At 45.7% G+C, this 14,322-nt stretch overlaps 1 protein-coding gene across 2 annotated transcripts in view; it reads right to left on the bottom strand.

Moving 5' to 3' along the window:
* Window positions 1–12,706: 12,706 nt before the first annotated feature.
* Window positions 12,707–14,322, bottom strand: part of LOC135368530 (QRFP-like peptide receptor) — a 248,098-nt gene continuing 246,482 nt past the window's right edge. For both annotated transcript variants that reach the window (XM_064601890.1, XM_064601889.1), the window contains exon 6: window positions 12,707–13,050. In XM_064601890.1, coding sequence (XP_064457960.1) covers window positions 12,707–13,050 — 344 coding nt within the window. The remainder of the gene's footprint in view (window positions 13,051–14,322) is intronic.

The following is a 14,322-nucleotide window of genomic DNA, read 5'->3' as shown; positions in this document are numbered from 1 at the left end:
GGAGGCGTACGCCTTTTTTGTGATACTTATATGCTGTTCATAATTCGCCTCCCGTTTTCAACATATCAGGGCCGATAACAATGTCATTTGAGATGATGGTTGGCTAGGCGCGTGCCATGCTGTGAAGTTCATTTTTAAGAGTGTACAATTCAATACAATACACTACAAAACAACGACACCACTCAAACTTCGTTAAAATATAAAAATAAAACTAAGACAAGAGGTAAAACAAAACAAAGATTTGACGTTACGACAGACACTTTGTTACATCTGTATTGAAGCAGACGGGTAGGAAGGAGAAAAAATGTCACTGGACTTGGAAATCGAGTTCAGCGACATTTCGCAACGTATAATAGGATCAAATGGACAGAACCTATCTACATAAAATGATGGCGGGTTGGGAAAAGCAGCTCGAGGAGGACAAAAGCATACACGACTTAATGGGAAAGATGAGTCAACAAATGAATGTACGCATTTGGACGTGAATAAAGCGTCAGCAATATTACGTCCTGCATTCAGTCAGGTCAACTTGAAATGCGGTAACTGTAAACCACAACGGTGAACAAAAAGCAAAAGACCGAGTGAGCAAAAACTGGAGAGCTATTTTAATGGTCCCTGGAGTTCAAGTGCCCATTATTTTTCTTCTTACCAACTCTTTTTTCCCTCAGAGCGCCCTGCCACGTCTACCTCGCGAACTGATTTATGAAACACTCGTGCATTAGAAACTGTTTGCTATCTCTCCGGCCATTTCTCCTTATTTTTACGTGTTTCCGCGAAGTCAGCTATAACATTTATGGTTTGCTACGCGGTCATCTAGGTTTAACGCGCGCGCCTTTTCTCCCCAATGAAACAATTTATTATGTGACTCTGTAACTCCCATTTGGGTTCCTCTTCTGAGTGGCGCCTTTTGTGTTTGCTCATAATTGTGTTCACCCGAGGCAGAGTGTTTACTGCGTCCGCTCTATAGATATGTGCATAACAAAGCGACGTGCTGGAACCGCCTGTGATCCCAGCTTTCGTCTTGCTTCAGGGAACTGCCAGGGTGGAGAAGTTAACGAGCGCCGAAGGAGTAGCAAGTCCGGGTTCGGGATCGTTGAAAAATTACGGCTGAGCGAGATGCATTCTGTTGAAACTGTTAAGCGAACCATCAAGTCTGAATTTTTCTCTGGCGATCTCAAATCACCTCAGTGACTGCCTGTGATATTGTGGTTCGTACAGGTCCATGTGTTCACATACCTAACGATGCACTGAATTTATTGTTTACATCACAAGATCTACGTCACGTAACCTCGGTGCCGTCTAACAGAATGCAAAAAAACAAACAAAAAAACTAAGAGAACAGGTTGGGGGAGGCATTCGAGTAGCTACACTGATGAGTCTAGGAATAAAGATGATGTCACCAACTTTGAACAGGAGTAAATCAGTATCGACGTTTCTTCGCGAGATGATCCAGTCTGAGGTTTGTCACTCCAAGTAAACGACGACAAGTCGAGCGAATTTTTGGTGGAAGGACTGGTCGGATGACGGACTTTCCCTTCTTAATTGTTACCCTGTTACCCGAAACGCGAAGTGCGTTGGTTTTCACTTAGTGTTCGTGTCCCTTTTTTGCAGTTCTGCTACTTTCGATCTGCCTTCTGCGGGGGTGTAGTGTACACCACCCAAGGTGGCGCTTTTCAGAGGACGCACGGGGTGCATATTGTACACCGCTCAACAGGTCAACTACTAACAACGCAACTACACAGACACAGTTTGCATACATGGTGTGCGCGGAGCTCCCTGAGAACAATTCTCTAAAGTAATTAATTACGAGTAAGCCACTTACTGTACTTAATTACCGCGGTTAAACACCCCACTCTTCACTCACCATCTATTGTTGTTGTTAATTACGTTCTAAAGAATGAATTACTTCCAGGATTACTTATGATATAACATAATTGTTCTTGCAAGTAATTTGTAATCCACATGGAGTTACTTACGATTTGGGATTCAACTTTCATTTCAAATCTATACACGATCTTCCATTTTCACGATGTCTGCAATTCTTACTACTTCACAAAGGGAGTCTCGGTTTACAGACTCAGTCCAGTTCTTATGCTTCTGCTAAGCATAGATTTCTTGCCGTCGTACTCCACTACTAATTTAATATGGCATTCCAGTAAATTCCATGTTTGTACAGCATTCGTCAAGGAAGAAGGATAAGGTTCTATAACTAAATTATACACGCTTACTTATTTATACGCTTTTTATTTATATACGCTTATTTATTTATTTTTTATTTATTATACGCTTTTTTATTTATACTTTTTATACGCTTACTGTAACTTAGTTACAACTACGATATTGTAATTGTAACCGTAATTTAATTACTTTCACAATATACGTTGTTGTAATTCATTTAGGTATTACTAAAGAGGAATCTTTACGCGTCCGCTTGAGAACAATCGGACCTTATATATCTTTTTCGCTCGTGCACGAAACGTTTCTTCGCAATGAGCGTTATGTTGTGCGTGGTGACGCTTTACTTGGGAAGTAGTTAGCTGTAATCAGAGCGAGTACTCCTTGGAAATGAGCACTGCACGGACTGTCGACTCTTCGCGAACTAATTGCGAATGGTGGCGCCAAGGACCGGAACGTAGAATTGACCACGACAGATTGTGCGTCTTCGTTAGTTTGAATGGCCCCTTCGGCTGTGGCTCTTCGGAGACCCCGAACACCTGCTACTCTTCCAGTGCAGCTAACGGGTTCATTACAACGCGCTCTATGTCCCAGGCCGATTGCGCATTGTCTCCCCACCGGACACTGCGAAGGAGAGCGAGTTATTTAAACAATTATTGAATCCGAATTCTTCTAATAGTAGTCGATATTTTCTAGAGATGTGACGAATCCAGAATTTTCCGAATCCGTATCCGCATCCGAATCCAATGAAGGTTCTGCGAATCCACGAATCTTACGAATCTCGAATCATTCGAATCCCTTCTTTAAAAAGAGTTCTAAAGCAGAATTTGTTATCTTTGTTTAACGAAAAACAAATTAAATGATAGTTCACTTTCAATGCAATGGGGTGATAGGGTACCGCACCACCGCGGTGAAACACCCATTCTCATCGTCATCATCTCTTGTTCTTGTAGTTGTTTCAGGAGACAACATACTCATATTCCTTCTTAAACGTAATTTATTTAACACCTTGTTCATCGACTACAGGAAATACATAAACTCTCGAGTCTGAATTCTTCCATAAAATTTAGAAACAATCGAAAGCAAAACCATGTTACTTTTAAACTTGTAATGTCGGAGCTTTATGCTGTGGTTTTGGCGCGCCTCGGGGCCCGCCGGTCATTTAGGCGTTTTCGGAGGCGCCAATTTTAAAAAGAAACAAACAGAGGTGGTTGGTGGATTAGAAAGATTCGATTCGCTTCGCCGTTTTGGGCACTGGGATTCGGATTCCCGAATCTCGAATCCCTAGCTAGGATTCGAGGATTCCAGGATTCGCGGATTCGGTTGGCCCATCCCTAATATTTTCTATCTCGAGAGGAACTTGAAAGGCAGGGTCAGTGATTGGTCAAACTGTAGAATTAGTATTTGTTTCTTTCTTTTTTTTTACATAATTACGTAACATCGTCCTCCAGATCACGCCGGGAACCATATCACCGAACGTAACTCTTTTTTTATACCTTATGACCGTGTTGGCAAGAGTGCATTACCGTTTTCTCATTTTATTTCGTGTTCTGCTACTAAGACCATTGCCTCTCTGGATTGTGCTGATATGTAAGTGCAGCACGTTCAACTTTGTCCAATTCTTTAACTACATTTTTTAAAAATGATCGCTGCTATATAAAAAAAGAAAGGACGATGTTGCCGAAAAAAAAAAGAAACTTCTGTTTCACTCGTTGGTACAAAAGAACCATAACTGGGTAATGCGTGAGAAATGCTGGGGAAACAAAGACTTCACTTTCATGTACTGTACGCTCGAGACGACTACAACATGCCGTTATCAGTTGCCTTTCAATCAATCCCGCAAGCCGCTGCCAAGGCGATTTCATCAGGACAACAAAGAATGCAAAGAGCTTTCCGATGTATTCACTGGCCCAGGAACCCTAGACGAACGGCGAGTGTACTCTGGCAAGCGCAAAATGGACAGAGTCCACAAACTCGCGAAACCCGACAGAAAGCCGTGCAAACAGCGCACTTGCATGCAGATATATTTATTGGTGGGCTTTGCCATCGGAAAACGCCTCATGTTGTGTCGTACGGAGTACAAAAAAAAAAAAAAAAGAGAAGAGAATACACACAATGCAACCCTGACTGTCAAATGTTCGAAAACGATTTTTTGTTCTTCAGTGGGGGAGCAAGGCTCTTCCGAAAAAGGCTACTGTTTTTTTTTTCTTTTTCGTAGGGAGCGTTTTCAGCAACGGTGGACATGCTTTTAGTGCGCAAAGTGGCCTTTCCTGTTGTGGCCTGACGTGGCCTTTGTTTATTTATTTATTTATTTATGGTTGTACCTCAAAGGCCCTGCGGGCGTTACATGAGGGAGGGAAGGCAAAAAAGAAGAAAATCACATCAAAGCAACAAGACATTTACAGTGAGTACAATGAGAGCAATGTGCTACAATATGAGAAATCACAAAAAATGAACCTCAACGTTTACAAACCTAGGTATTGAGAAACTGTATTCTTGAAGGTTTCAAAATGTGTAATGGTGACCAGCGCCTGGGGAAGAGAGTTCCATTCGGTTATGGTCCATGGGAAAAACGAATACGAGAAATGAAGGGATCTACACCGGAGTCGGGTGACTTTTAAGGTATGGTCGACTCTGGCGGAAATGTATGAGGCAGGTCGTATGAAGTTAGGGTGCAATTGGGGATTGTGGAAGAATTTGAAAAAGAGACAAAGACGGAAATATCTTCGGCGTGTAGAGAGTTCCGGCAATTGGAGAGAGTGTTTAAGGGATGATACACTGGAAGGAAACGAATAAGTATTTGTGATGAATCGAGCGGCTCGGTTTTGTACGGATTCAAGAAGACTGGTTAAGTTGGCGTAGTGAGGATCCCAGAGAGATGAGCAATATTCGAGCTTCGGCCTGACCAATGTAGTAAACGCCTGGTGTTTGACCGAACTATAGGTGCTGACTTCAAGTTACGACGAAGGTACCCGAGACATCGGTATCGGTTTTTACCACCGGTTTTTTATTTGTTAGTGTGTATTTCTTGAGCAAACAAGATGTGAGAAGGACTTGGTATCCTGATATGCCGCTATGGTCATTACGTGAACTCAGGCGTCAAAATATAGGACATGTTTTCACCGACGAAAGGAAAAAAAAGTAATATTATAATTACGTGCCGTCGCTGCAGGTCATGATGGCTTTCTACGTCTCTTGACGCAGGCTTAGAAGTTTGGGACATGTCCCTTCTTTTTTACAATTACGCCCGGGTAAAGAAAGTGCCCTTGGATAACTAGAAGCGATGGCAAGCCAAAAGTGCGCCCTCTGCTTGTTAAGAGCTGCAATCGTGGTCGCCTTAATGAGTACTTCAATTAAATTACGCTCAGCGGTGCATCGTCCATCCCCCTGCTTCGCTCTCATAAAATATCCAGATTAGGACCCTGGAGCAACTTGGCAAAACTTAAAGCACGCAATTAACAGTGACGGATGTTCCCTGTATAGTCGAATATGTCATCGTTAAAAGCGGAAGCGTTCTTAAGCTGTATGCTTCTCGTTAAGGTAAAACAGAGTGCTTCAAGTTATATACGTCAACGAGCCGTAATGGAAACTGTGATGTAATTAACTTCGTAATAGCGCGTTTTCTTTTCCGAACGGCTAGGATTTTTAAAATTAATTTTGCGAATGTTCAGTAATCAGAAAGGAATATAACTTTTGTTTTTGTTCAGCAGTATTCGTAAACCTTTTTGTATATCATGGCATGCAGTGTCATTTTGTGCACGAGAGCGATGTGTGATCTTCCAGCTTTTCAGGCTTGTGCTTTGTACTAGCGCCTCTTGATTGAAAAGGAGTTGATCTTGCAAACAACAGCAACAAATAAATTAATGATAACGAATGAAGAAAGGGGGGATCTTGCAAATAATGGTGGACAAGGGGCTATTTATCATATTCCTCGCTCAGGAACTCAGTTCGATTATCCGGTGTTGGCAATGTATTCTCTTCTGGCTCCTTAGCTTGCTTGACGGTGGCGACGAGATCGAGAGCAGACGTCAAGAGAGCCTATACGACACCGTCAGTCATGCCCCCGTTCCTCATCTATTGTTGCAAGAAGGTGTTCCCAACAGAATTTTCTTCTGGCTGGCTGTTTTTCTTTCTTCTTCTTCTTTTTTTTTTTTTTTTGCGACAAAGAACACACTCTGTTCGCTCGCAAGAAGGGGTCACGTCGAAAGTTGTCTTGACTCGTGGGGTACCTCAAGGCAGCGTCTTAAGTCCTATCCTTTTTAACCTTGTAATGGCAGGCCTGAAGTCCTGCATTGCCCCTAAAGTCAATATATCTATCTATGCTATAACGTCTGCATTTGGAGTGTTGGGAAATCGAGGCCAGCAATGCTGCGTCGCCTACAGCATTCCCTGGATAACATTTTGCGACACCTAACAGAGGCAGGCATGGACATATCAACTGAGAAAACAGCAGCGTTGGCGTTTACTCGGAAGCATATGCATCGGTATCAGCTCTTCCTTGGCAATACGCCCCTTAGGCAAGCAACACATAATAGATTCCTGGGTGTCATTCTAGACTCCAACTTGTCCTGGAAGAAACGATAGCGATCATCTGGACACAAATGCACACCGGTGGATTCCTGTCATTCGTCACTTTGCCTGGGCCAAGTGGGGAATGAATGAGAAGTCTCCTCTGGCCATCCACAAAGCTCTAGTCCGACGAACTCTGCTATATAGCCTACCTGTCTTGCAGGGAATTTCACAACAACTGCGGTGTATTCTAGCACGGAGTTTAAGGGTGTGTCTAGGCGCCCCAAGGGCTGCGGATGGTGATAGCAGAAACCCACGAAATACCCATTAAAGTGTTACGGCAGAGGGACACTGTACTTGCGCCTCAGAGCCCACCACCGCCACCATCGACCAATAGCAAAAATTTTTAGCCGGAAGCAAAGTAATGCATGCAGATATTTCATGAAACTGAAACCTAAGGTTTTCTGTGAAATCAGCGGGGCCCACGACGGCTCCGTGGTCGCTTCAATTACCATCGATCTCTCGGTCAATAGACCGCTCCCTGTTTGTAAACAAATGACGTCATAGTGTTCGACAGCGCCACCGGTTTGGTAGAGTTGAACTATGCTCGAAGCTATGGGGCGAACAAGATCGCGCCCGAAAACCACGGTCTTGAGAGGATTACGATGATCCTTAAAAGGGACGCGACCTACTTTTCTACTTTTCTTTCAATAGGAGGCAGCGAACAAGTGTCCATTCGTGGAAACCAGCTCTGCCCTTCCGATCTGTTTCGGTCTGTCTACCAACGTCATGATGACGTTTCTCGGGTAGAGGTAGACCAAGTGCCTTTTCTGACTGTTCTCAAACAGCTAGCAGCGGACATGATGCATAGTCGACATGCTATGACCACACCGCAGTTTTCCCTGATGGATCCACCAGCCTGGAATGCTCATCGTCTGCGTTTGTTATCCCAACGGACGATGTGTTGCATGGATACAGTCTCTCTTCATCACCGCACATCATCAACGTCGACTGAGCTATATACAAGCCTGCTGTTTCTGTGAAACGTGTGAGGCTCCGCGGACGTGGGTCGTTAACTCGGATTCAAAGGCTCCTTTTCAATGTACAGGGTGTTTCACCTAAAGTGATAAAAATTCTAATTGGCGACGTACTCGCCGGAGGATTGTGGGACTTTCGGCAATTACCTTCTGGAAAGTTTTGCCACCATTGAGGAAGGCTTTGGACAGTTTTTAATTGCGGGAAATTTCTTTTCAATTGAACATTGAAAACTGTCAAGCGAACCTCACATTTTTAACAGAAATATGTAGTCCTCCACAGATAACCGCAGACTCAACAAAAAGTATGCACAGTATCGCAACAGAAATAGTGGGAAAAAATTAGTAAAAATTACGCTTTTGCACCGCCTGCTTGATTTTCGCAATGAAGCGCGCGCGAAACGTGCGTCTAGAGGAGGAAGTGTTCCCGTCTTCATTTATTTTGCCTTGTTTGTGATAAAACGGTTGTCGTTGGTGGTAGCCAAAGTCGTACTGAAGACTGGGAGGTGATGGGTTCGAATCCTACCACCGGGCTGTGCTGTCTGAGGTTTTTCCTGGGTTTTCCGAAGACGTTCCAGACGAATGTCGGCACAGTTCCCTCTGAAGTCGGCCCAGGACGCATACTAACCCCCCTGTCGCCCACTCCTTCCTGCTGTCTTCTTTCCATCTGTCCATATCTGTACGGCGCTCATAGACACATGTGCTTCGCGGCGCTAACGCAAAATAAAAAAAATAACGGGAGAAGCCATGGCGGAAACAAACTTGCTCGTGAGACCACCCGCCGCTACGTCACATCAAGATATCATGTGATTGGGGAAGAGTGGATCGTTGGCCAAACAAGTGCACGTTGGTGTTGGTGTTGCCGTAGTGTAACTTCGTGGTTTTCGCGTTTCGGTGAGGCGTGGACAGGGATATATATAGTATATCTGCCTCGCTCACGGAGTTTTCCTCCGTATCTCCTTCGCGCAATGTTCATCCATTATCGGAAATAACCATCAACGCAACGCATGTGATCGGTGACGCTGCCTGCCAACGCAGGTAGCTTTCTTTTGCCAACGACAGGTCGCGACATCTGGCGTTGTGGCGTAGGTTGTTTGCAAACAGCCAGAAATCTATTCCAAGCACGTCGGCGACGAAGTGTGTGTATGTCTCATGAGTCCACCCCGCCCGAATTGCCTACAAATAGTCTTATTATGACCGCAGGAAGCTTGCTCTGCCTCATTGCTTGCCTTCCCTTCCTATTCGCTGCTGATTTACAGCAACGTTGTTTGTCGCTCGATTTACCGTACGTCGGTCTGCCCGAGCCCAAGATATGTCTGGTAATAATAGAGCAGCGAGACGGTGCACTCAACTGACGCGGTTCGCTCGGGCTATTGTGCTAACAGCCTGAACATATTCACTTCCTCCTGTATAGGCTTGGACGGCAGCGCGGGGGCGCTCCCGGAAATCGAGATCTATTGAGGGATGCGGCGTGTATTTGGGGGACATGAGTGTCGCTTATGTTCCGTCAAGATTGTGACATGCAGCAGGTCGGTGCACTAGTGTTTGCAGGAGAGAACGCCGTTATAGCTCCACGTGGAGCCAGCAAAATAAATGTAATGGTTGCGGAAGTTTTCCGTGTCGGTTCCGTTCAAACGTCTGGTTGCCGTCTGAGTTTGTTTGTCGTCGTCGCCACCGTTTTTAGTTCAGCTTTTGGTTTGTAAACAAGTTGCCCAAACACTTTTTTGGTTACAATTTCCAAGACGTAAGTCATCGTTATAGGAGGTGCTATCGGTTTTCATGTGAATGGCTTAGGAGCAAGGATAACCGCTCGCAGGCACCTAATGCCAGAAGTTCGCGAACCGGTTTGGAGGAACAGTGTTCCACCAGATCGCGCTCGACTGCTCTTTCATGGTAAACACCATATAGACCGCTCATCCCACATCATAAAAACATTTTGGACCCATAGACAGCATAACTTTATTATAGCAAAGTTATCTATACATTCAACACATACACAACTTGATTTCTTAGAATATGAATCAATTCAAACGATTTGTTACGCAAATTGTTGCGAAACACCGCACGATATCATATCACTGGTTCAACGACGTGTTAGACAGTTATGGGTATACAAGAACAGAAGCAAGCTCCAGGTTATCACTTCTGAGGTATTTGTGTGGTCTGTGTGTGCCTTGCAGTGGCGTTGCCACGGGGAGAGTGGGAGGGGGACATGGGGACCTCGAGCCCACCTTACATGCCACGGGCCGGCCCACGCAAATCGTGCAAATCCGAGGAGAAAAAAAATATATATATGAAGAGGGGGGTCCAGTATGACGACCACGGAAGTTCTTGCAGTTCCTGGTGTCTATCTAAGCAGCATTCTGGAATAGTTTTGCAATCATGAGCTTTTCAAACAACTTCCGTAACAATCTCGTAACGCTGGCCTCACCTACCGTGACAGGTCATTCGTAATCGCGGGTATAACGTTCAAATACTCTAGCTTTTCATCTCTGAGCTCGCTGGTATGTGTGCGTTGGCGCACCCAGGATCAGCGTGGGGGTTTGGGGGGGGGGGGGGGGTCGTACTTGGAGACTTGGCTACGCCACTGGTGCCCGCATAATGATCTCGTCGTGTGTATACTACTTTCGTGGCCCAGAAAGCTGCGGTACTACGACTGTGGTGTAACCTGCTGTTCAGTATAATGCAGACTTTCTTGTTATCTCCATAACCTCGAGTTTGCGCAATGCATATCCACTTGGAGTTTTGTTGACACTTAAGACACTTCAGTGCGTCGTTCCTGCGGTTACTCAAAAAGCCTGTGCAGATATGCAGGTCGACATAATATAGTTTGCCATATGTTTCATCTGCAACCGCAATTGGCACTTTCCCTTTTCTGTTCTTCTCAAGAGGCACGACACCGCGGTGGAGACAGGATGTCTAAACATGGCAGAAAATTCGTTTGCGGAGACCAATGGGATGCCGCTGCGCGTTGTTGCGCTTCTCGGGAAGGAGAGAAGGGAAAAAGCGCAAATTACGGCTTCCCTCACGCTTGAATCACTAACGATGAAGAGAAGCTGGCCCGCGATCTCTTGTCCGAAACGATGTTACCTTTGTTTCGTGCATGAAGAGCTCAGTCATATAGAGCCAGCACCCAACGCAGTCTTCAAATGCTACTCTCACTATCATATCAAGCCTCGCTGTTATGTATACTCGAAAATAGAAACAACAACCAGCGTTTTTTCTACTTTTTTCTTTTTTTCTTTCTTTTTTTTTTTTTTTTTTTTGTTCTGCGCAAGATAATATCCACTGCCGCTTTTGTAGTACGGGAAAACCTACTGACTGGATAAGCCAGATCAACTTGGTTCCCATCGTTCCTTCCGCCTTATTATAGCCCGTCGCGGTCGCTGTCGTAATCCGTGCGGTAAGACTTCCTGTGAGCAGTCTGATAGCTTTCCATGAAGCGATCTTTCTCCGGGTTTTCATCTCGTCTGTAAAACGAAAAGCTCCTGCCCATAGTTTTCGGCGGCGGTGGTCCACGCCTCCCCTGCCTTGGTCCATCCCTTCGTTCGTCTCGGTTTCTGGCTTCGGACCCTTGGTAAGCTTGATATTCGTACGGCGGCCGATACCTGTTACGGTGTTGCGATCCGTATACATTCCAGTCAGCTCCTCTCTTATCTTCTACCGGATGGTCCCTGTGAGATGTTGGGGACGTACTCAGTTTCTTTCTGTCGGGCATGCGATTATTGTTCACTTGCACGTGGCTTGAAACCGGATATAATCTTGAGTTTGAAGGCCCGTAGGAGCCACTTGACTCAGTACTGAAGGTGTGGAACTTTTGTGCAGGAAACCTGGACTCTGTTGCAAATGACCTATGTTCCTTTCTACCGGGATGCTCGTAGAATGGACTGTACATGGGATTGTTGTCACTGGGCCTGGCGTAAGGCTGTGTACTCTGTGTACTGCTCCCAGAGTGTTGTGAAGGACGATAGTTGTTTATGTGTCGCGGGGACGACACGTAGCTGGGACTCGATTCTTCTGGTCTGCTTTCTCCCCTGCTCGACGTCTCCGTCTGGTCGCCGGGGAAGAAGCATTCCTTGGTCATTATTATGCTAGTCATTCTGGAGTCCTCGCTCGCTTCTCGTTTGTGCCGAAACAAGCCATGCAAGTTCGATCCGGCACTCTTGATGGACTCTTTTGGAACCTGCTTCACCTCTTTGACTGTCATTTTACAGCCCTTCTGGTCCAGCTTGGACATATCAAAGTCCATTGGCTTCGGCATTGCAAAGTAAGGCCGGTGGTAAGGTTCCGGGTCTGGATCGTCGTAAGGCTCGTCTTGGATGTGACGACGAATGCTTTCAAAGCTGTCGCTGCGACGCGAATATGGCGAACCTTCAGAGTCGAAGAACTCATCTTCTTCCGCTTCGACGTCATTAGAGTGGGTTGGAGCAGGCTGCTTGTACCTTGGGGGATCTTTCCGCGAATCTAGCGCACGGCTTACGGAACTTGCTACGTGTTGGGGTCGGGGGTACTTTGGGACATAACTGGGCTGGGACAGCTGTGGTTTGCTTATGTGCTTTCGCGGAGGAGCCTCTTTCATGTTACTCTCGCTCTCGCTAGCGTATCTGATTGGATTTCGTTGGCTTATTGACCTGGTGTCTGTGTTGCGTGGACGGGTCGGTCCGTCAACTCGGGGAGATGCGCCTGATGTCGTTGGTAGCGTCACGTGTTGTGGAACGTATTGTGGGACGTTCGCGTGACTAATGATGGGATGGTGTTTTCTCTGGTAACTCGGCTGCGGGGGTTGTGGTGTTACGTGACTCACGTGTAATCGTGGGCCCTGCTTATGGATTGTAGTGGACCGAGGAGCATGAGCAGCACTGGCGCTCAGCGCTGACTTAGGCACTATATTCAGTTTTGGGGCTGCAGGAGCCCGTGTCGTACAGAACTTGCGTTTTACGACGAACACGCGTGGTGCTTTAGTGGAATACAGTGGCGGCCTTTGATATCTACGGGCAGCCTGGTTTTTCGCCGTTACTAGCGATGCAGACTGCTGTGCTGTCTCTCGACCGGTTTGCAGCGTCCCTGCAGATAGAGCACTTCGAGGAAGGGTATCCTGTGTGGATATCTGGGAGCTGGCTCCTGGACGCGTCTTCCGGGACCTTACTCGAGTAGACCAGTCTTCGGATGGACCATTGCCGACCGGGGCAGCTGGTGGAGCTACGAAGGATGGGGTGTTGCCTTGGCTTGTTGGCAGCACCTCCGCTGCTGTTCCTGTAGCCGTTACTGTTGAGCTTTGAGCACTGTATTCCGCTGTGGAACTTGTGCATCTGGACAGAGTGAAGACTAGGGCCTACAAAAGAAAACAGAATGGAACTGTTAACGTTTTGGCGTAGCAGCAGACCTCTGTATGGACAGACGACGTGACTTTCTCTTGTGTTAGAGTGTTCGTAGTGGATTTTAAGATACATCGTTCCTTTTCACAACGTGACAAAGAAGCCAAAAGGAAGCAAAACGAAGCTACCAAACGCACATATAGCTTAATTCTCATTGCAAAGCGCCAGCTCGATTGGTTGAAGCACGGATAGCTGCGTATACAGCTGTAAGGTATTCAGTATTTACTACCCCTTGAAGGGTGGGTACATCTTAAACTCCTTCCAACTGCTCATAGGTGGACGGATGACAGGACAAAACTTTGCAGGCTGATTCTTTCCAGTTCAGCAATGTTTTTTTTTTCCTTTTCGTCAAAGCAACGTAGAGACTTAGGAGATAAGGACGAAGAAAAAAAGAAAAATTAAAGATAAGGGAATTAAGCGTCTAGTTGGGCAGCTCTCCGAACTAAAAATATCGACATCGTAGATTGACGAATGGAGATTTCTTACGTGACAAGCATCTAAGAATGAATATAAACCAAAACATTCGTGCGATCAGTTTACAAATATCGATCGATTTATACGCATCTGCGAGACAGAAGCGCGAAGTACAGGGCGCATGCGTAATACGCAGACGCGCGCGCTGCGTATGTCGGAGTGTCGTTCATCTCCGACTTAACGAAATGAAGTTGTGGTATTGCATTAACTGCTTTATTCCATCATATAATTTGAATAGAGGGCCAGTACTTGAGAGCCATGCTAGTAATTCTTTAGCTATCGGTTGTGGTAAATTATGGTGCGAAAGCCTCTTGGAGTCTGAGCTAGAAATAGATCCACCCCTCTTCTCTTTCTATCGCTCTTCGCTATAAAAAGTAGTTGCTACTTAAAAGAGTACAAGGCCCACACGTGCACCATATAGGCAACCGGTTTTTAACAGGCATCTCCATAATGTGCCTCATGCCCTGATATTTTCCAAGTGGTCAAACGAACACAGAGAAAATAAAACGAAACGGAGATTCTGTCGAATAACGACAGGAAAGAAGAATATCGCGATTGAGTATCTTCTCTTACTTCTCTGCTCAGAGTCAGCCGAATTGAATAAGTGCGCTGTCGTGGGGAACTTCCCGCATCTGCGACTTTCCTCCAATGTCTGAGGATACGAGATCTCTTAATGATATACCGCCGTGATAAACGGCCTCGACGTGCCTCATGATTTTTACAGTCGACAGATATGACAAGCTGTGATTTATGTG

Source organism: Ornithodoros turicata, chromosome 9 (genome assembly GCF_037126465.1).
Source record: "Ornithodoros turicata isolate Travis chromosome 9, ASM3712646v1, whole genome shotgun sequence".
NCBI classification, from domain to species: Eukaryota; Metazoa; Arthropoda; class Arachnida; order Ixodida; family Argasidae; genus Ornithodoros; species Ornithodoros turicata.
This window is presented reverse-complemented; position numbering and strand designations above follow the sequence as displayed.